This window comes from Hyperoodon ampullatus (assembly GCF_949752795.1).
Source record: "Hyperoodon ampullatus genome assembly, chromosome: 15".
In the NCBI taxonomy this organism is placed as follows: domain Eukaryota; kingdom Metazoa; phylum Chordata; class Mammalia; order Artiodactyla; family Ziphiidae; genus Hyperoodon; species Hyperoodon ampullatus.
The window spans coordinates 20,367,210-20,387,914 of NC_136928.1; the positions used below are offsets into that span (position 1 = coordinate 20,367,210).

Sequence of the window (20,705 nt, forward strand, 5' to 3'; positions counted from 1 at the left end):
GGCACGCTCCTTCCTAAGCTACCACTGGGAAGGTAGGGCTGCCCCGCCCACCGTAGTGAGGAGCTAGCCTGGTACGGAAATGCCACGACAGGGCTCAGTCCCGGGCTGTCAGTCTCCACTTTCTACGAGCTCCTGCGCGCTCCGATCCAGTCCTGCAGGTACACACCCGGCTCGCGGAGCCTGCAGCTGAGCAGGGCGCGGGCGGGACGAGGAGATGGCAAAAATGTGCGCGACTGGGCGCGGGGGGGCGGCGGTCGGGACTCCCGGGCGGCCCCTGACCGTCTGGGCGACCTTGGGGGAGCGGACTCCGTCTGTGGAAGAAGGTGTGGAGCCCGCGTCCACTTCCGGCCCGTCTTCCTCCCTCTTTTCCTGCCGGCCTTTGCCATATAGGCCTAAGCTGCCTTCTCCTGAGCGAGCAGGTTTCCGTTTAGACGGCCAGGCCCAGGAGGATCCTCAGGCTAAGGACGTGCAGGGAAGGCTACGCGCGACGCACGGTGGGCACCCGGGCGCCACCACGGGGAGCGGGGGCCGCGGGCTGAGGCGGGCCGGGCAGCGAGCTACGTGGCAGAAGGGGATGTCCCTGCGCCCCCAAGGGAGGCGACCGGGCAGCCTGGAAGAGGGGACCCGCCCCGATGCCCACACTGCGGCCCCTCCCGACCCCTCTCACTGATGCCTCTCCCCCCGGATTCTGGAGGTGGGCGCTCGGAGCAAGGGCGGGGCAAGGGAGGGAGCAGTCTTTGGGGGCGCGTCCGGATACATCTGGGGCCACAGTTGGAGGTCTCCCCATGGAGCAGGGAAGGTCAAAAGCCTAGCTGGGATCTCTGAGATTCAGAGGTCGCAGAACCCCTGCCTCGTGCCGCGGGAGGGCGCGCTCCGCCCGCTGCGCCCCTTTCCATCCCTCTCTCTTTCCTCCTCGCAGCCTGTAGGGGAAATGCTGTTGTTGCTGCTCTGCGTCGTGTCCACCGCTCTTCCACGATTTATCAGAGCAGGTACTTTCGGTTGGTTCGGGTCTCAGTGGCCCCCCTCCCTCCCTGCCACCCTGCCTCCCTGGGCGAGCCCCTGTGCAGACCTCCTGGTGGATCGCGTGAGACCGGAGCCCTAGCCGGTGACGCTCGCCCCAGGGGTCCAGGCAGAATCCCGCGGGAGACGCTCAGCCCCAAGCATCCCCTTTGAGCTTTGAAGTGACTTGAAGAGGGGGAGGAGTTGGGCAAATCTGCAAGTCAAGGCTCGAGTTAAAATGCTCAAAGAGGGCTTCCCTGGTGGCGCAGTGGTTGAGAGTCCGCCTGCCGATGCAGGGGACACGGGTTCGTGCCCCGGTCTGGGAAGATCCCACATGCCGCAGGAGCGGCTGGGCCCGTGAGCCATGGCCACTGAGCCTGTGCTCCGGAGCCTGTGCTCCACAAGGGGAGAGGCCACAACAGTAAGAGGCCCGCCTACCGCAAAAAAAAAAAAAAAAAAAAAAAAAAATGCTCAAAGAGATCTATAATACCGTCTACTTTATATGACAAAGGGACATGTCAGACCCAAGGTAATAGCAAAGAAACCAGCAACGGAGCAAATTACTTCCAAGAAACACTAAGCAATTTGTTAGAAACGAACTTTAAAGCGAGCAGATTGTCTAACAATCCTTTTGGGGAGGAGATACTTATACCTTTTATTGGGGACGGATTGAATTAACCGGGTAGCAGAGCAGAAGGAAAACAGGTCAAGTGGGGCTCAGAACAGGAACGTTTACTCTGAAGGAGGAAGATGAAGGAATTAAGGGTCTTAGAATAGAAGGGAAAGAGGGGAATTGTTCCCAATGGGGAGATCACTTGTCGAGGGGAGGACTGAATAAATTCCCTCTTACGGACAGATGTGAAGAGGACTTCGGGTTATGCTTTCACATCAGCAGACTGTTTTTAGCAAACTCCCATACTGAGAAAACTCTCACATAAAATTTCAAATCAGCAAGGAAGTTGAGGTGTTTGTGGAAACCAATAAGAACCAACACTAACGCTCTCGGTTGTGATTATTTTTTTCCTTTCTTTCCCTAGATGCTTGCGAGGACGTGAGTATGCAGGAGATTGTGTCAGTAGGCCAGCCTACGGCTTTTAACTGCATATACTCTCTGCCAACATCTGGGAAGGTAGATGCAACATGGTATAAATATCCTAGAAAAATCCCAATATCCAAAAACATACAGTCTCGAATCCACCAGGACCAAAACTGGATTTTGTTTCTCCCTGTGAAAGGGGAGGACTCTGGGATCTACCACTGTGATACAAAGTAAGTTTCTCATTCATGAGAACTCTCTCTCTCATATATATATAATATATGTATAATATTTATATAATATATAATTCTTTTAGAAAAACTCTTGATAAACTCTTAATCAATGTAGAAAACAATGAGAAGAATATAGTTTTGTAATTGTTATGAGGTGGTTTCAATGAACAGACTTTTAAGCAGAACAGATTTGTAAATCAGTTGTTGGACTGTGAAATGCATCGTTTCCTATCGAAATGATGTCCAAGGCCAGACCAGCTTACAAAGCCTGTTTAATCCCTATATGATTGCTGCCTTCTTTCTTGGAATGCCAAAAGTTTTTGTGACAGGTGGTACATCCAGATAGGTATAAGCCTCCTTCAAGCACTTTTTGTAAGGGTTCTGCTATAGGAATTTAACAGTGACCAAGCATCAAGTATGTTCTAGACCCCATGCTAAGCCTTATGCTAGTAATGTAAGTAAGTGACCCAGGTCTGGTGGGAGATAGTTGAGCCTGGTTGGCACTGTGGTGAACCAGAAAGCATATGTCACACCAAAGGCGGCAGTCTATGCAGCAGTTCAAGTCCATCTTCCAAATTTTCAAGGTAACCTGGAAATTGGAATGTGTGTGTATGTGTGTGTGTGGGGTTAACTTTCCAATAAGCTTTGTGCATGTGTCCTTATTAAAACACATCTGTGGACCATATTTTGGCTGAGGGCCCCAATTTTGTTGTCCTCCTTTGCTAATGTGCATGACCTTCATGAGTTATTTGACCTCCACGAGCCTTGGCTTTCTTATCTGTAAAGTGGAAGTAATGCCAGCCAGATAGAGTAGAAGTAAAAATGACCCCAGATCATGTGTGAAGTAGGTACTCCAGGAACGTAGCTGCATCCTCTCTCTCTTGCGGTTCCTTGGTATTTGCCAGCCTCCTTCTGTGTTTCAGGATGGCCACATCCTTCTCTGATTCCTGCCAGATTCCTCATTTCTGTGTGATTGACTCGAAGTACATGGTTACTCAGTGGCACAGGTGGAAGTGCCAGTAGCCCCTTCCCCCAAATTTCACTCACTCTGCAGACCAGCTGCTGACGTCTTGAGGGGGTCTGCTCTCTGCTTTACTCCAGGTTATTCATTAACCAGAGTTGGAGATCGTATGCCACACAACTCTGTCTGGACGTCCAGGCTGGATTTATTTATTTTTTATTGTAACTGGGACTTCATTTTTATTTATTTTTATTGGGATATAATTGATTTACAATGTTGTGTTACTTTCTGCTGTACAGCAAAGTAAATCAGTTATGCATATATCCACTCTTTTTAGACTCTTTTCCCATATAGGTCATTACATAGTATTGAGTAGAGAGTTCCCTGTGCTATACAGTAGGTCTTTGTTAGTTATCTATTTTATATATAGTAGTGTGTATATGTCAATCCCAATCTCCCAATTTATCCCTCTCCTCCCCTTTCCCCTGGTAACCATAAGATTGTTTTCTACATCTGTAACTCTATTTCTGTTTTGTAAATAAGTTCACTTGTACCATTTTTTTTAGATTCCACATATAAGCGATATCGTATGATATTTGTCTTTCTCTGTCTGACTTACTTCACTCAGTATGACAATCTCTAGGTCCATCCATGTTGCTGCAAATGGCATTATTTCGTTCTCTTTATGGCTGAATAATATTCCATTGTGTGTGTGTGTGTGTGTGTGTGTGTGTGTGTGTGTGTGTGTGTATATATATATGTATGTATACCACATCTTCTTTATCTATTCCTCTGTTGATGGACATTTAGGTTGCTTTCATGTCTTGGCTTTCGTAAATAGTGCTGCAATGAACACTGGGGTGCATGTATCTTTTCGAATTATGGTTTTCTCTGGATATATGCCCAGGAGTGGGATTGCTGGATCACAGGCTGGATTTAAAATATTTAAATATGGCCGCTGTGAAATGGGGCAAAATAATCTTTCCTAGAATGTAGACATCAATACTGTCTGTCATGGAAGAAAGTAAACATGAATTCTCACAAATCTTTAATATACAAATATGATACATGTTTAGTAAACTATATATTTTTACTTTGAAATAATTCAAATTCATATCACATTTGCAAGAATTGTATAAAGAGTTCCTGTCTACCCTTTATCTAGATTTCTATTATTTAACATTTTGCCACATTTTCCCCATCATCCCCTGTGTATGTTACTCACAGTATTTTTTCTAAACCATTTTTTTCCAAATCATCTCAGTTGTATGCATCAGGTCCCTTTACCCCTTAATATTTCAATGTGTCTTTCCTCTCAGCAAGAATATTCTCTTACATCATCACAGAATAGTTATCACATTCAGGAAATTTAACCATCACACAATACTTTATCTAGTAACCAATTTGTATTCTAATTTTATCAATCTTCTCAATGATGACTTTTATAAATGTTTCTCTTCTTTTTCCTGTGGAAGATTCAATCCAAGATCATTGCATTGCATTTGGTTGTCATGTACTTTTAATCTCTTTTCATCTGGAACAGATCTTCAGCCTGTTTTGTGTGTGTGACATTGTCATTTTTAAGAAGTACAGGCAATTATTTTATATTGTATCTCTTAATTTGGGTTTGCCAGATATTTCTTCATGAGCCGGTTCAGGCTGAGCCTTCTTGGCTGGAATGCTATGGAAATGGTTTGCATTCTCTTCAGACAGCACACTCAGAGACACCTAGCATCCACGTGTCCCTGCTTGGTGATGTTCATTTTGATCATTTGGTTAAGATGTCCTCCCATGTTTCCACCATCCAAATACATCTTTTTTCCTTTCGTAATGAATGACTTGTGAGATGTATGCTGTCTTGTTTGAGGCAGAGGGTTTGCACAGTGCTTGGAAGAGGATTTGGAAATATTTGGAGATAAACAGAATTATTTGGTTTTGTGACTGTTTGAGTTTATGAGGTTTCAATCTGTTGTTTTCTTACAGTGATACAAACATCTGTCCCAGAATGCAAGTCAACCTCACTGTATTTAAAAAACACTGGTGTGGTACTTCCAGAAACAGTCAACTGAATGTGCCAGATGAGTACAAACAAATTTTATATGTTGGAAAATATGACATTCTTATATGTCATCTGAACTTCCCAAACAGTTTTGATTTGGATTCAGTAAAGTGGTATAAGGTAAAAAAAAAATTTCCTATTGATATTTTCCTTCCTCTTCTTTAAAACCTACTTGTTTTTTTTTACTTTAAGTTGTACCTTTTGAAGCAGATTGCTTTTGATAATTGCTATTGATAATTTAACGCTGCTAATTACTTATTTTTTTAATTTGTAGTTATTAGAGCTTGGTCATAGCTTATTACTGGAATCCACCCCTCCCCCAATTATTTTTACTTTTTAGACTATCCTTCGTTATTCTTTTTAATTAAGATTAATTAAGTAGTTTCTTTGAATGGGTAGTACACACATAGGGTTCAAGAATCATGAAGTATCAGAAGGCATGCCCAGGAAAGTCCCTTTCCCACTCCTGATTCATATTTGCCCAGGTCCATCTCACCTTCCCCGACATGTGGCTGCTGTTATTGGTTCCTTGCAGGCCTTGCATTATTCTTGTGCAATGCCATACAAGCAAATAAAACTATACGTCCTTGTCCTTTCTTTTTTTATGGAAACAGGGCATCCTATACTCACCTTCCTACACCTTGTGTTTTCACCTTCAAACCTTCTCTTTTCTTGACTGCACTGGCAGATAATAATGGAAAAGGCATAATCCTTGGCACAGAGGCACACAGGCGAGGTATTCAATATCTGAATTAGTTCTCCCCCAGCTCTGCTTGTTAGTGTTTGCCAGTACAACCATCTGGGTCATGAGTACTCTTTGTGGGAAGGTTTTTATCTACTGTTTCAATTTCTTTAATGGTGATAGGATTATACAAATTTCTTATTTATTCTTGAATGGGTTTTTGTAAGATTGTTTCCTAGGAAATTGTTCACTTCATTAAAAGTTTCAAATGCTCTGGCATGAAGTGGTTTATCATTTCTCTGCTTTTAATGTCTGCTTCTGTAGTAAGGTTCATCTTTTATCCCCATTACAATATGTTTCTCTCTGTCTCTGTCTCTGTCTCTCTCTCTCACACACACACACTCTCTTTCTCCTTCTCACCTGATTAGTCTTATAAAAGATTTGTCAGTCAGTTCTATTGCTCCTTTCAAAGCACGAATTTTTGCCTTTGTCAGTCCTCTCTGTTATGTATTTCACATTCATTTAGCTTGTTTCTGTTTTCCCCTCTCACAAGGAATGTGGCAATGAATGCCCTTATCTTGTATTTTATTTCATTCTAATAAAATATTTTTTAATAAATTATTTTTTTTCCTTCCCATTATGGTTTATTACAGAATATTGAATATGGTTCCCTGTGCTCTACAGTAGGACTGTGTTTATCTATTTTATATATGGTCATTTGTATCTGCTAGTCCCAAACTCCTAATTCATCCCTCCCCCACCTCCCCTTTGGTAACCATAAGTTTGTTTTCTATGTCTATGAGTCTCTTTCTGTTTTGTAAATAAGTTTGGTTGTATCATGTTTTAGATTCCACATATAAATGATATCATATAATATTTGTCTTTCTCTGTCTGACTTACTTCACTCGGCATGATAATCTCTAGGTCCATCCATTTGCTACAAATGACATTTTTTCATTTTTAATGGCTGAGTAGTATTCCATTGTATATATGTACCACATCTTCTTTATTCATTCACCTGTCGATGGACATTCTTTCAGTGAAATCCTCATGTGGTGAATCAGTTGGCAGGGCTTGAGTATGGTGCCACATTGATCATTAGGCTATTTCAGAAATTGAGTTAGGAAGCGGGGATCATCAAGAGAGCGTGTGAAGTAGAACGGATAGAATGAGGGGGAAGGGGAGAGTGAGCAGGGGGAGGGAACTCATTCCTGCTGCCCCCGATTGTCCCTGTCAAGTGGAGGGAGGTGTTATGTGGAGAGTGTGAAAGAGCAGACAGGCGAGCAGGTGGGAGAGAGAGTTGAAGGAAATGCAAAGACTTTCTATGATGAGGACCATGGATTTGTTTATGTCTGTGTGTTTAGCCCCTGTCGTGCTCATCTGGTTATAGGGGTGTAGGAGAGGGATGGCAGGATGAACTCAGCATGGGGTTTCTCTGGATGAATACAATGGAAGGATGAAGGGTTTCCTTAATCCTTGACTTGAGGACTCAAAAGGGGATCATTCAAGTGATGGCCACGTGAGTCTAGGTTGGACAGGAAAGGAAATGATGCCTGAAGGATACTGGTGATCAGGAGAAATTAGAGGGGTCCAAGGACTGATCCAGGTTAAGATCGAAAAATGGGTTGGATGGCTAGAAAGTTCACCATATCACATGATGGATGTGGTGGGTACAGTCTCCCCATCCATGGGGAGGCTCTTTATACTATAGAGGTTGCAAAGCTATTGATAAAAAAATAAGAACAAAGCACCCAGAACCACATCCTACGTTTTCCTAACCTATAGCTAAGGTTCTGGATGTGGTACAGTTTCTCCAGCTGGCTTCACTGAAAAGCTAAAGTGAGTGTGGTGATATTCTGCTTTCCTACTGGACATGGGCTTTCTGCCACAGTGTTCTGGGGCACAGTCTCCAGCTTCGTGGGAGCTGAGAAGAAGTAGGCATGTCTTCTGACTTATTGTTGGTGTGGCTCCACCAAACGTTCTGGGACTTCACTTGCTGCAGTTGTGTAAGTGGCAACTCACGGTCCCTGACTTGCAGGTGGTATATCTCAAAGTCTCGATTCCCACCATCAGGATGGTGGTGGAGGAAGCAGCTATCACGTGAACTAGTTCTGCAGTGTGCTTCAGCACCTAATATTCTGTTTTAAATCCTTTTCTGCTTAAAAGAGCTAGAATTTTTTTTTCGAAACTAATCCAGTCTGGGGGACATGGCCTCATAGAATTGTTTGGAAGAGTAATTGAAATAATCTATCCACTAAGCCCTTAGTTCAGTGTGGGTACATAGTAATTACTTAATAAATAAATACTAGGTATTATTACTTAGTTAAAATAAAAGAATGAAACAGGTGGAATAATAAGAAATTATCATCAGAATGGTATATTTTTTTCTAAATTAACAATTTTTTATTGTGCTAAAATATGTACAACATAAAATTTAGCATTTCAATGATTTTTCAGTGTACAGCTCTGTGGCATTAAGTACATTCACATTGTTGTACAACCATCACCACCATCCACCTCCAGAACTTTTTTATCTTCCCAGATGGAAACTCTGTACCCACTGAACAATAACGCCTCATTTTCCTCCCCACTCATAAGCCCCTGACAACCACCATTCTATTTTTTGTCTCTATGAATTTGACTATTCTAGGAATCTCATATAAGTGGAATCTTACAGTATTTACACTTCTGTGACTGGCTGATTCTACTTAGCGTAATGGCTTCAAGGTTCATCCGTGTTGTACCATGTGTCAGGATTTCTTTCCTTTTTAAGGCTGGATAATATTCTATTGTATGTATAGACCACATTTTATTTATCCATTCATTTTTCAATGGACACAGATTGTTACCATCATTCGGCTATTGTGAATAATGCTGCTTTAAACATGGGTGTACAAATATCTCTTTGGCCCTGCTTTCAGTTCTTTTGGATATATTATCAGAAGTGAAATTTCTGGATCATATGGTAATTCTATGTTTAAGTTTCTGAGGGACTGCCATAATGTTCCCTTTTCTCCTTCCTTCCTTCCTTCCTTCTTGTCATTCTAATGATAAGAAGTGAGTTTATGTATTCAGCACTTATTCTGTACATGGCACATTACTTTCCCAATAATGCTTTCAGTGGTGTGTGTGTGTGTTTGTGTGTGCAAGACAGACACACACACATAAGCTGTCTGGCTATAAAGCCATGGAAGGGACTGTGTCTTATTTATTACTCTCCCCCTAAAGTCTATCGTAGTGTCTTCACTCTATTAAAAAAAGAATGAGCTCTTCCTGATTTCAGCTGAAGAGTTTGATTGATGTTGCTTTCATTGATGTTTGAATGATGTCTCCAAGTGACTGTGTCAGTGTTCAGACAAATCACATTTCACTGTTCTCACCAGACTGGATGAGGCACCAATGTGTGAGTGCAATGCAGTGAGATTTCTCTGTACAGTGACACAGCGACTTGGAGAAAGTATGTGACCATATGGTAGTTGCTATGCTCAGTACGTCTAAGTTCCTGACATTTCCAGTTTCTATTCATTCCCAGCAGAGATAAGAACGGCATGAGGAGGGAGAACCACAGCAGTATGTCTGAGTTCCTCCTCCTGGGGCTCCCCACCCTTCCAGAGCAGCAGGGCATGTTCTTTGCCCTGTTCTTGGGCATGTACCTGACCACGGTGCTGGGGAACAAGCTCATCCTCCTGCTCATCAGGCTGGACTCTTGCTTCCACACCCCCATGTACTTCTTCCTCAGGTACTTGGCCCTCACTGATGTCTCCTTTTCATCTGTCACTGTCCCAGAGATACTGATGAACATGCAGATTCAATACCAATCTATCACATACACAGGATGCATTTCACAGGTGTATTCTTATATAATTTTTGGTTCTGTTGATGATCTCCTCCTCGCCGTGATGGCATATGATTTATTTTTGTATACAGTGTTAGGAAGTGTTCTAATATCTTTCTTTTACATGTAGCTGTCGAGTTTTCCCAGCACCACTTATTGAAGAGGCTGTCTTTTCTCCATTGTATATTCTTGTCTCCTTTGACAAAGATAAGGTAACCATATGTGCATGGGTTTATATCTGGGCTTTCTATCCTGTTCCATTGATCTATATTTCTGTTTTTGTGCCAGTACCATACTGTCTTGATTACTGTAGCTTTGTAGTGTAGTCTGAAGTCAGGAAGCCTGATTCCTCGAGCTCCGTTTTCTTTCTCAAGATTGCTTTGGCTATTCGAGGTCTTCTGTGTTTCCATACAAATTGTGAAATTTTTTGTTCCAGTTCTGTGAAAAATGCCAGTGGTAGTTTGATAGGGATTGCACTGAATCTGTAGATTGCTTTGGGTAGTATAGTCATTTTCACAATGTTGATTCTTCCAACCCAAGAACATGGTATATCTCTCCATCTGTCTGTATCGTCTTTAATTTCTTTCATCAGTGTCTTATAGTTTCTGCATACAGGTCTTTTGTCTCCTTAGGTAGGTTTATTCCTGGGTATTTTATTCTTTTTGTTGCAATGGTAAGTGGCAGTGTTTCCTACATTTCTCTTTAAGATTTTTCATCATTAGTGTATAGGAGTGCAAGAGATTTCTGTGCATTAATTTTGTATCCTGCAACTTTACCAAATTCATTGATTAGCTCTAGTAGTTTTCTGGTAGCATCTTTAGGATTCTCTATGTATAGTATCATGTCATCTGAAAACAGTGACAGTTGTACTTCTTATTTGATTTGGATTCCTTTTATTTCTTTTTCTTCTCTGATTGCTGTGGCTAAAACTTCCAAAACTATGTTGAATAATAGTGGTGAGAGTGGGCAACCTTTTCTTGTTCCTGATCTTAGAGGAAATGGTTTCAGTTTTTCCCCATTGAGAACAATGTTGGCTGTGGGTTTGTCATATATGGCCTTTATTATACTGAGATAGGTTCCCTCTATGCCTACTTTCTGGAGAGTTTTTATTATAAATGGGTGTTGAATTTTGTCAAAAGTTTTTCCTGCATCTACTGAGATGATCATATGGTTTTTATCCTTCAATTTGTTAATATGTTGTATCACATTGATTGATTTGCCTATATTGAAGAATCTTTGTATTCCTGGGATAGAACCCACTTGATCATGGTGTATGACCCTCTTAATGTGCTAGTATTTTCTTGAGGATTTTTGCATCTATGTTCATCAGTGATAGTGGCCTGTGGTTTTCTTTTTTGTGTGTGTGACATCTTTGTCTGATTTTGGTATCAGGGTGATGGTGGCCTCATAGAATGAGTTTGGGAGTGTTCCTTCCTCTGCTGTATTTTGGAAGAGTTTGAGAAGGATAGGTGTTAGCTCTTCTCTAAATGTTTGATAGAGTTCTCCTTTGAAGCCATCTGGTCCAGGGCTTTTGTTTGTTGGAAGATTTTTAATCACAGTTTCAATTTTGTGCTTATGATTGGTCTGTTCATATTTTCTATTTCTTCCTGGTTCAGTCTTGGAAAGTTGTGCTTTTCTAAGAATTTGTCCATTTCTTCCAGGTTGTCCATTTTACTAGCATATAGTTGCTTGTAGTAATCTTTCTTGATCCTTTGTATTTCTGCAGTGTCAGTTGTTACTTGTCCTTTTTCATTTCTAATTCTACTGACTTGAGTCTTCTCTCTTTTTTTCTTGATGAGTCTGGCTAATGGTTTATCAATTTGTTTATCTTCTCAAAGAACCTGATTTTAGTTTTATTGATCTTTGCAACTGTTTCCTTCATTTATTTTTCATTTACTTCTGATCTGATCTTTATGATTTCTTTCCTTCTGCTAACCTTGGGTATTTTTTGTCCTTCTTTCTCTAATTGCTTTAGTTGTAAGGTTAGGTTGTTTATTTGAGATTTTTCTTGTTTCTTGAAGTAGGATTGTATTGCTATAAACATCCCTTTTGGAACTGCTTTTGCTGCATCCCATAGGTTTTCGGTCATCGTGTTTTCATTGTCATTTGTTTCTAGGTATTTTTTTGATTTCCTCTTTGATTTCTTCAGTGATCTCTTAGTTATTTAGTAGTGTCTTATTTAGCCTCCATGTGTTTGTATTTTTTACAGTTTTTTTTCCCTGTAATTGATATCTAGTCTCATAGCATTGTGGTCGGAAAAGATGCTTGATACGATTTCAATTTTCTTAAATTTACCAAGGCTTGATTTGTGACCCAAGATATGATCTATCCTGGAGAATGTTCCATGCGCACTGGAGAAGAAAGTGTATTCTGTTGTTTTTGGATGGAATGTCCTATAAATATCAATTAAGTCCGTCTTGTTTAATGTGTCATTTAAAGCTGTGTTTCCTTATTTATTTTCATTTTGGATGATCTGTCCATTGGTGCAAGTGAGGTGTTAAAGTCCCCTACTATTTTTGTGTTACTGTCGACTTCCCCTTTTATGGATGTTAGCATTTGTCTTATGTATTGAGGTGCTTCTGTGTTGGGTGCATAAATATTTACAATTGTTATATCTTCTTCTTGGATTGATCCCTTGATCATTATGTAGTGTCATTTGTCTCCTGTAATAGTCTTTATTTTAATGTCTATTTTGTCTGATATGAGAATTGCTACTCCAGCTTTCTTTTGATTTCCATTTGCATGGAATATCTTTTTCCATCCCCTCACTTTCAGTCTGTATGTGTCCCTAGGTCTGAAGTGTGTCTCTTGTAGAGAGGATATATATGGGTCTTGTTTTTGTATCCATTCAGACAGTATGTCTTTTGTTTGGAGCATTTAATCCATTTACACTTAAGGTAACTATTAGTGTGTGTGTTCTTATTACCATTTTCTTAATTGTTCTTGGTTTGTTTTTGTAGGTCTTTCCCTTCTCTTGTATTTCCCACCTAGAGAAGTTCCTTTAGCATTTGTTGTAAAGCTGGTTTGGTGGTGCTGAATTCTCTTAACTTTTGCTTGTCTGTAAAAGTTTTAATTTCTCCATCAAGTCTGAATGAGATTCTTGCTGGTTAGAGTAATCTCGGTTGTAGGCTTTTCCCTTTCATCACTTTAAATATGTCTGCCACCCCCTTCTGGCTTGCAGAGTTTCTGCTGAAAGATCAGCTATTAACCTTGTGGGGATTCCCACCACAGGGGCTCAGGCCTGACACCAGGCCGGAGCACCAAGACCCTGTCAGCCACACAACGCAGAAGAAAAGTGAGACAAAAAAATAAATAAATGAAAAAATTATTAAAATTAAAAAAAATAATAATAAAAGAAGAGAGCCACCAAACCAATAAACAAATCCACCAGTGATAACAAGGACTAAAAACTAAACTAAGATAAACATAAAATTCAGAAACAAATCAGGCACAGATAGTAAAACTCAAGTTTACAGTTGCTCCCAAAGTCCACTCCCTCAATTTTGGGATGATTCGTTGTTTATTCAGGTGTTCCACAGATGCAGGGAACATCAAGTTGATTGTGGTGATTTAATCCGTTGCTCCTGTGGCTAGACAGAGAAATTTCCTTTTCTCTTCTTTGTTCGCACAGCTCCTAGGGTTCAGCTTTGGTCTTGGCCCCATCTTTGCGTGTAGGTCACCTTCAGGCATCTGTTCCCACCCAGACAGGATGGAGTTAAAGCAGCAGCTGATTAGGGAGCTCTTGCTCACTCAGATCAGTGGGGAGGGAGGGGTAAGGTAGTTATAATTGGAATGCAGGGCGAGCCTGCAGCAGCAGAGGCCAGTATAACGTTGCAACAGCCTGAGTCATGCGTGTATTCTCCTGGGGTAGTTGTCCCTGGATCATGGAACCCTGGCAGTGGTGGGCTACACAGGCTCCCGGGGGGCGTGGTGGTGTGGATAGTGACCTGTGCTTGCACACAGGATTGTTGGTGGCTGCAGCAGCAGCCTTAGCGTCTCATGTCTGTCTCTGGTGTCCGTGCTGATAGCTGTGGCTTGTGCCTTCTCTGGAGCTCGTTTAGGCGGTGCTCTGCCTTCTGTGGGCAGTAGGGAAGGAATCCCCTCTCCTCAAGCACCCCAGAGCAATGGTCTCTCACCTCATAGGCAGTTCCAGACTTTTTCCAGGCCTCCCTCCCAGCTAGCTGTGGTGCACTAGCCGCCTTCAGGCTGTGTTCACGCAGCCAACCCCAGTCCTCTCCCTGGGATCTGACCTCCGAAGCCCGAGGCTCAGCTCCCAGCCCCCGCCCACCCCGGCGGGTGAGCAGACAAGCCTCTCAGGCTGGTGAGTGCTGGTTGGCACCGATCCTCCATGTGGGAATCTCTCCGCTTTGCCCTCTGCACCCCTATTGCTGCACTCTCCTCCTTGGCTCCGAAACTTCCTCCCTCCGCCACCCACCATCTCTGCCAGTGAAGGGGCTTCCTAGTGTGTGGAAACTTTTCCACCTTCACAGCTCCCTCTCGAGGGGCAGGTCCCGTCCCTATTCTTTTGTCTCTGTTTTTTCTTTTCTCATTTACCCTACCCAAGCATGTGGAGATTTTCTTGCCTTTTTGGAAGTCTGAGGTCTTCTGCCAGCATTCAGTAGCTATTCTTTAGGAGTTGTTCCACATGTAGATGTATTTTTGATGTATTTGTGGGGAGGAAGGTGATTTCCATGTCTTACTCCTCCACCATCTGGAAGGTCCTCCCCAGAATGGTATATTTTTATTTTTAAGAATTTAGAGACAGAGTAGTTCTGGATAATGACAAAATCTGGCTTGTGGCAGGGAGAATTGAAGACTCATAGGAGTAGAGGTGGTCCTTGAGATTGAAGGTGTTCCAGAGGAGAAAGTTCAGGTGTTAGAACATCCATGTTCATAGACTCTGAAGTATCCACATTTGGAAAAGCAGGAATGTCTCCTTTTTTTTTTTTCAATTCCAAATTACTCCTCAATACAATGGTTTCTGCCCCACCACCATACTTGATCTATAGTTGCTGAGTTACTACTGGCTTCCCAGCTGCCAAATCTAACATTCATTTCCAATCTTGATCCTGATCTTGATCTCTTGTGGTGTCCATCACTGCTGGACGTGCCCATGAGCTGAGAGCTTCATCTTCTCTCCCTTCTGAAACTTACTCATTCTTTATCTCCCCACTCCCTGGCTTTTCCTTAGTAATCATTACTGTGTTCTCATTCTCTGTGTTTGGATCTTAGATTTTAGGGGTGCCCAGTTTCAGCCATGGTCATCTTCAGTTCTTGCTTTGATTGCATTCAGGTGGAAGGCTCATAGGACCATCGCACACAGCTGGCTCCCAACTCTCCTTTCTCCCATCTCCAGATACTTCATCCAACAACCTAACATACATTCCATGTAGACATTCCCATCACACAACTCACCAGATTCACCATGTCTAGAGCCACTTTTTTATCTTAACCTCAAATCTGATCATTCTTCTGTATTTTCTTTGCATTCCATATCCTATCTAAGGACACTTTTGCATCCCTAAGCTGGGACCATACCAGTCCTGTTCCCTCTCCATAGTCCAAATTTGTCACTAAGGCTGAGAATTAGAACTGCTTAAAATCACTGTTTTTTGTTCCCTTCTGGTTATCCCCAGTGTACTGCCTTAGTTCATGTTCTATTCAGCCTTAGTGTATGGAAATAACTTCCTAAATTGTTCCCTAGTCATTAGGATTGCCCCATTTTAATCCTTTCCCACACAGCAACCAGACAGATTGTGCTCAAAGGCAAATATGCACACTTTGGTCCCTTGCACAGACAGCTTCAGGTGCTCCTCCCCTTTTCATGGTTTTCTATGATTGGGCTCCTGACTCCCTCACCAGTTTCATCTTCATCACTCTCCTATGACCACTACAGCTTAGCCAGGATGGTCTCGTCTATTTTGTACCTGTGAACCATTGTACGTGCTGGGTTAGAATTGTTCTTCTTGGTGCTAGAAAGACAAAAATTTTCAAATGTTGGCTGCTAATATTACTAATTAAAATCCTATTAGTGAGATATCACCACTCATTTTTAACTAAAAATCAAAGCCTTCTGAGAATTAAAACTCTAAAATAATGCAGCGGGTTACAATAGAGACAGTTGTAGTTACTGAAAAAGGACAGAATGGCTCTTCAGCTTTCCAGGCTAAACTTTAATATGATTAAATGTTTGTATGTCTTGAATGAGTCATTCAGAAAGGGGACTGATCATGATCATAGCATAGAAATAGAGTCCCAGAGATTGCGCCCACACAAACCCCACCCAGGAACGAGGTTTCCATAATCCAAACACTCACACTTTTTGTTTGTCCCTATTCTAAAGGGGGCAACATCACTCATATTATCAGCATCTGACTCTCACTAGTAATTCCCATTCTACTCAGTAAGCAATTATCTGATTATAATTTGGTTTCCCCTATAGGGTGTTTACAGAAAAAATAATATGACTTCTAGAAAGTTATTGTTCACATGATAAATAAATAAACAAATGTTCATTTTGGCATTATTGAGTTTCACCTTCCACGATGGATGCATTCACACTGTTCCAATGGTGGAGAGTGAGTTCTGACCATGGTTGACTCAGTGAGGAGAGAGCTCAAAACTTGAGCGATTACATCTTTATATAATTAGGGGTTGTATATTTGTCTTCTTTATTATAAGGATTGTGAGCTTTCTGAGGAGAGGTACTGCATCTTATTCCTGCATGACCAGGGCCTCTCACAATGCTAGCAAAGAGCAAGAAAAATATTTGAATGAATAAATGGACTCAATTATCCCCGATGTTATTTTGTAGATTGGCACTTCCTTTAGAAACGGGAAAAGGTTTGAGAAAGAGTTCAGGAGTGGGCCTCTGAGATGGAAAAAATGATTCACATGAGAATGTAAGCTTATGACAGGACAGATGAATGGTCAGGCTTGCCCTCTGGGTGGAAACTGAGGAGAACAATGAGAAAGGCCTTCCTGAGACTAACCAGCCTTCAAGTTGGTTTTGTGTGAGGCTGTTTCCTTGTTGATGCAGTGGAAGCCTGGGTGACTTAAGAAGTGACGTGATATCTGCTCCCCTTAACCTTGCCACGTACTTTGACTATTGCTTAGGCGTCCAGATAGAAGGTTGGTGAAGAGTTATTTTGGACCTCGGCAAAGTCCAACCCCTGATAGGTGGAGAAGGTGTGATTGGACCTGTAACACAGAGAACACAGTCCTTATTCACCTGGGCTTGCAGTCTTGCAAAGGGGCTTGGTGCCATTAGACGGTGGTCCATTGAGAGATGTGGAGGACCTTCCTGCCTGTTCACATCCTCCTACCAAACTCCTTTATGGACTAGGTCCAATCCTTCTCCATAAAGTCTTCCTTCCAGCCTTCATAGGCCTCTCTCCTCTCAACTCCCAGTAGACCTCATATTTATAGCTCTCACTGTAACCTGTAGAATATTCTTTATCAGTTTTCTGGGGAGATATGTATATATCTTATATAAATATACATATGTCTTCAATTAGATTGTAAATTACCTAAGGTCTAGAGATCACATAGGTTTCTTGTCTCCCCATGGTTCATGGAATGGTGCTAACTAGGAATGTAACTGATACCCCAAAATACTCTTTGAAATGAAAAATATATTTTTTAAATTTAGGACTGTAAAGAGATTGAAGGAGAACGATTTATTTCTTGGAGCAGAAAGCTTTTAGTGAAGAATGTCTCGACAGAGGATGGAGGGAACTATGCATGTCAAGCCAGGCTCACATATGCAAAGAAGCAGCACACTGTTTTAAATAGCATTTCTGTGAACATCAGTAAGTACACTCTTACCCATCACCTTAACTGCCTCTTGGCTTTGCGTGAGAGGTTGGCTTTGGGCAGAAGGGATTCCCGATCTTGATTTTCCTGAGGGTTAGCAGTCCCTCAAACACGTCATTATTAGAATCAGAGGGTAGGAAGCGTGAGGCGAAAGGGCATGGGCTGTTTAGTTTTCTCATCTGAAAAAAAGGAAGACTAAAATTCTTGGTTTATTCATGAAAATTAAATGAGATCATGTCTATGGAGTAGCACCCAGGGTGCCTGGCGAAGTATAGGTATTCAGTAAAGGGCAGACATGAATACCTCAATGATCTTATGCTCTAGTCTTACATTGGTTTCTGAGGGAATTCTTTATAAGATGGAATTTCAAAGGCAAAATGAAGAATACCTTAAGAGATCATTGAGTCCAATAATCTGTATTTTATGTCATTGCAATAAATGTTTATTTATAATCTGTTATATGCCAAAATTTGTTAAAACCTATAATTAAAAAATTAAAAAAATTCTTTCTTGTATTGAGAGGCTCTCAGCCTGGTTGTAGTGGTGCTAGAAATGTAAATGGATCATCTTAACATTATGTGGTAAGGAGAGTGTTATAGACAGTGTCCAGGGGAGCAGGAAAAAAATCAGAAGTAACTGCATAGGTGGCAAGTAAATAAATGGTCTTGGAAGCTTTTCAAGAGGAAATGTCTTCTCAGCTGAATTTTGAAGGACGAGCAGGATTTACAGAAGTAAAGAAGAGGGAGGAGGGGCAGAGAGAAGTGTCTAAGGCAAAGCATGGAAGTGTCTACCATGATAGTTTATGTTGGATCTAAAAGTAATTTTGTTAGAGCATAAAAAACTGTGAGCAGAGGAGTGGTGGGAACTGAAGTCATGGAGTTAAACAGGGGAAAGGTCATGGGGGCTGATTATATGCAAGTTTTACCATGAAGCACTGAAGAGCCCTTGGATGAGTGTAAATGCAGAGCCACGAGGCTGCATTTGTGATGGATGAGATCAGTCCTAAGATGGTTTGAGCAGGAGTTGAAGGGGGTCTTGAGGCCTGGAGCCCACTTAGAAGGCTGCTGCAACATCTGGATGTAACCATCTGAACTTTGCTGGAAGTGGTAGGAGATTCTTCTTCAGGCAGTAATTTAGTGACCCTTTACTGAGTGCCCATCAAGGTCAGGTCCTGTGCTGGGTAGGGAGAACATGATGGTGAGGAAAACAGCCATGACCGCTGCTTGGATGGAACTTTGAAGTCTGAGCAGAAAGGAAAATATGATATCAAACAGACAAGGATCTGTTGAGAAGGAAGTGGGTCAGGGAAAGCTTCCCAATAATAGTGATGCTGATGGTCAGGAAGCATTAACTGCTGAAACGAGTGAAATTTTTCTAGACTGAGGGGGCAGCCAAAGTGAAGGCCCTACAACAAGTCAGACCATGGTATGTCTGAAGGATGGGAAGTAGGTAGGTTGGTGGGATGATGCTGAATAAGGGAGATCACAGTAGGTAAAGAGGTTGGAGAAGCAGTCAGGGGCCAACGTTAGGTAGGAACATTCAGTCCAATGTGGGGAGCATGGATTTTCTCCTAAGAACAATGGGAAGCAGCCAGAGCAGTTGAGAGCAGGAGAGTAGCATGGTGTAATATGTTTCTGAGAGCTCACTGTGGCCACTGTGCACAGAATGATCCCTATAGATAAGAATGGCAGTTAGGAGGCAGGTGCAGAAATGCAGGTGAGACATCAGGTAGGCACAGGTGGATGAACTCCAGGCATTCTAGGAGGTAAAATCCACAGGTCTTGGTGTCAGATTGAATGTGGGGTGAGAGATGTGGCAAGATCCAGGAAGCTAGGCCTTTTGGATGGTGATACTATTCAAGGAAAAAAGATAACTCTGGAGGAAAACTGGATTTAAAAGTGAGATCATGAGTTTGGTCATGGGTGAGCTGAGTACTTGGTGACTTGAGATGTCAAGTAGGTCATGGCCTATATGGGTCTGGAGCTTAGAGTTACACCTCGCAAAGTCATTGAACTTTAGACGGTAATTGAAGAGGTGGATGTGAATGAGAGTGCCTAGGGAAAGAGTAGAGAGTAGAAAATAGGGTTTAGGTCTAAAGAAAGAGGCACAGACTGAGAAATGCTAAGAGGTAAAATTAGTTTGGCCGGGTGATGATCATATGAAGAGGGTGGGAGGAAAGCTGTTACTTAGAATGACATCTAGATTTTCTATGTGTGTGATTGAGTGGGAGATGGTATATTAACTGGCTGGTGATGACTTCTGTTTGGGACATACAGTAAGTCCCCTACATAAGAACAAGTTCCATCCCAAGAGCATGTTTGTAGGTCCAACAAAGTTAACTTAGGTACCCAACTAACACAATCGGCTATATATTACTGTACTGTAATAGGTTTATAATAATTTTCACAAAAATAATACATAAAAAACAAACACACAAAATAAACATTTTTAATCTTACAGTACAGTACCTTGAAAAGTACAGCTGTACAGTACAAGAGCTGGCATACAGGGGCTGGCATCGAGTGAACAGGAAAGTACCAGCTACATCACCGCTGCTTTTACACTTGTTTCTGGACATCCTGGGCTTGAAATAAAGATACTCTACTTTATACAGTACTGTACAGTAAGGTACACAAAAGCACAACCACTTGTAGATGATGCACACATGTGACAATGTACTCCAGACACATGAACTGACTTATGTGGACACGCAAACGCAAGTTAGCATCTTTGAAAGTTCACAACTTGAAGGTTTGTAAGCAGAGGACTTACTGTACTGAATTTGAATTGTTTGTAGAATGTGCAAATATTATTGCCATCATAAAGGACATATGGTTTTGCATTTTTATAGCTTCCTCTTATAACTTTTTCACCTCTCACCCCAAATGGAGAGGAGGAATGTGGGATCCAGGGGGTGATTGCTAAATACTGGTAGACAAATGGGGGAGGGAAGGTGTAGAGAAAGACAAAGGGGTAGGGAGTCAATACAAGGAGGCAGTTATAAAGTGGGGGAGAGGGATGAAAAAGCTGAAGAATAAGGAAGGTCTGCGAAGAACATGGAATAGCAGGGTTGGAGGATGGAGGA

The 20,705-nt window shown here is 41.9% G+C and overlaps 1 protein-coding gene across 1 annotated transcript in view; it reads left to right on the forward strand.

Moving 5' to 3' along the window:
- Window positions 1–214: 214 nt before the first annotated feature.
- The window catches only part of IL1RL2 (interleukin 1 receptor like 2), a gene marked incomplete at both ends in the record, with an annotated part of 46,398 nt that continues 25,907 nt past the window's right edge, over window positions 215–20,705 (forward strand). Inside the window, 6 exon segments of the mRNA XM_079720425.1 lie at window positions 215–323; window positions 920–930; window positions 932–989; window positions 2,037–2,268; window positions 5,213–5,408; window positions 17,457–17,616. Coding sequence (XP_079576551.1) covers window positions 215–323; window positions 920–930; window positions 932–989; window positions 2,037–2,268; window positions 5,213–5,408; window positions 17,457–17,616 — 766 coding nt within the window.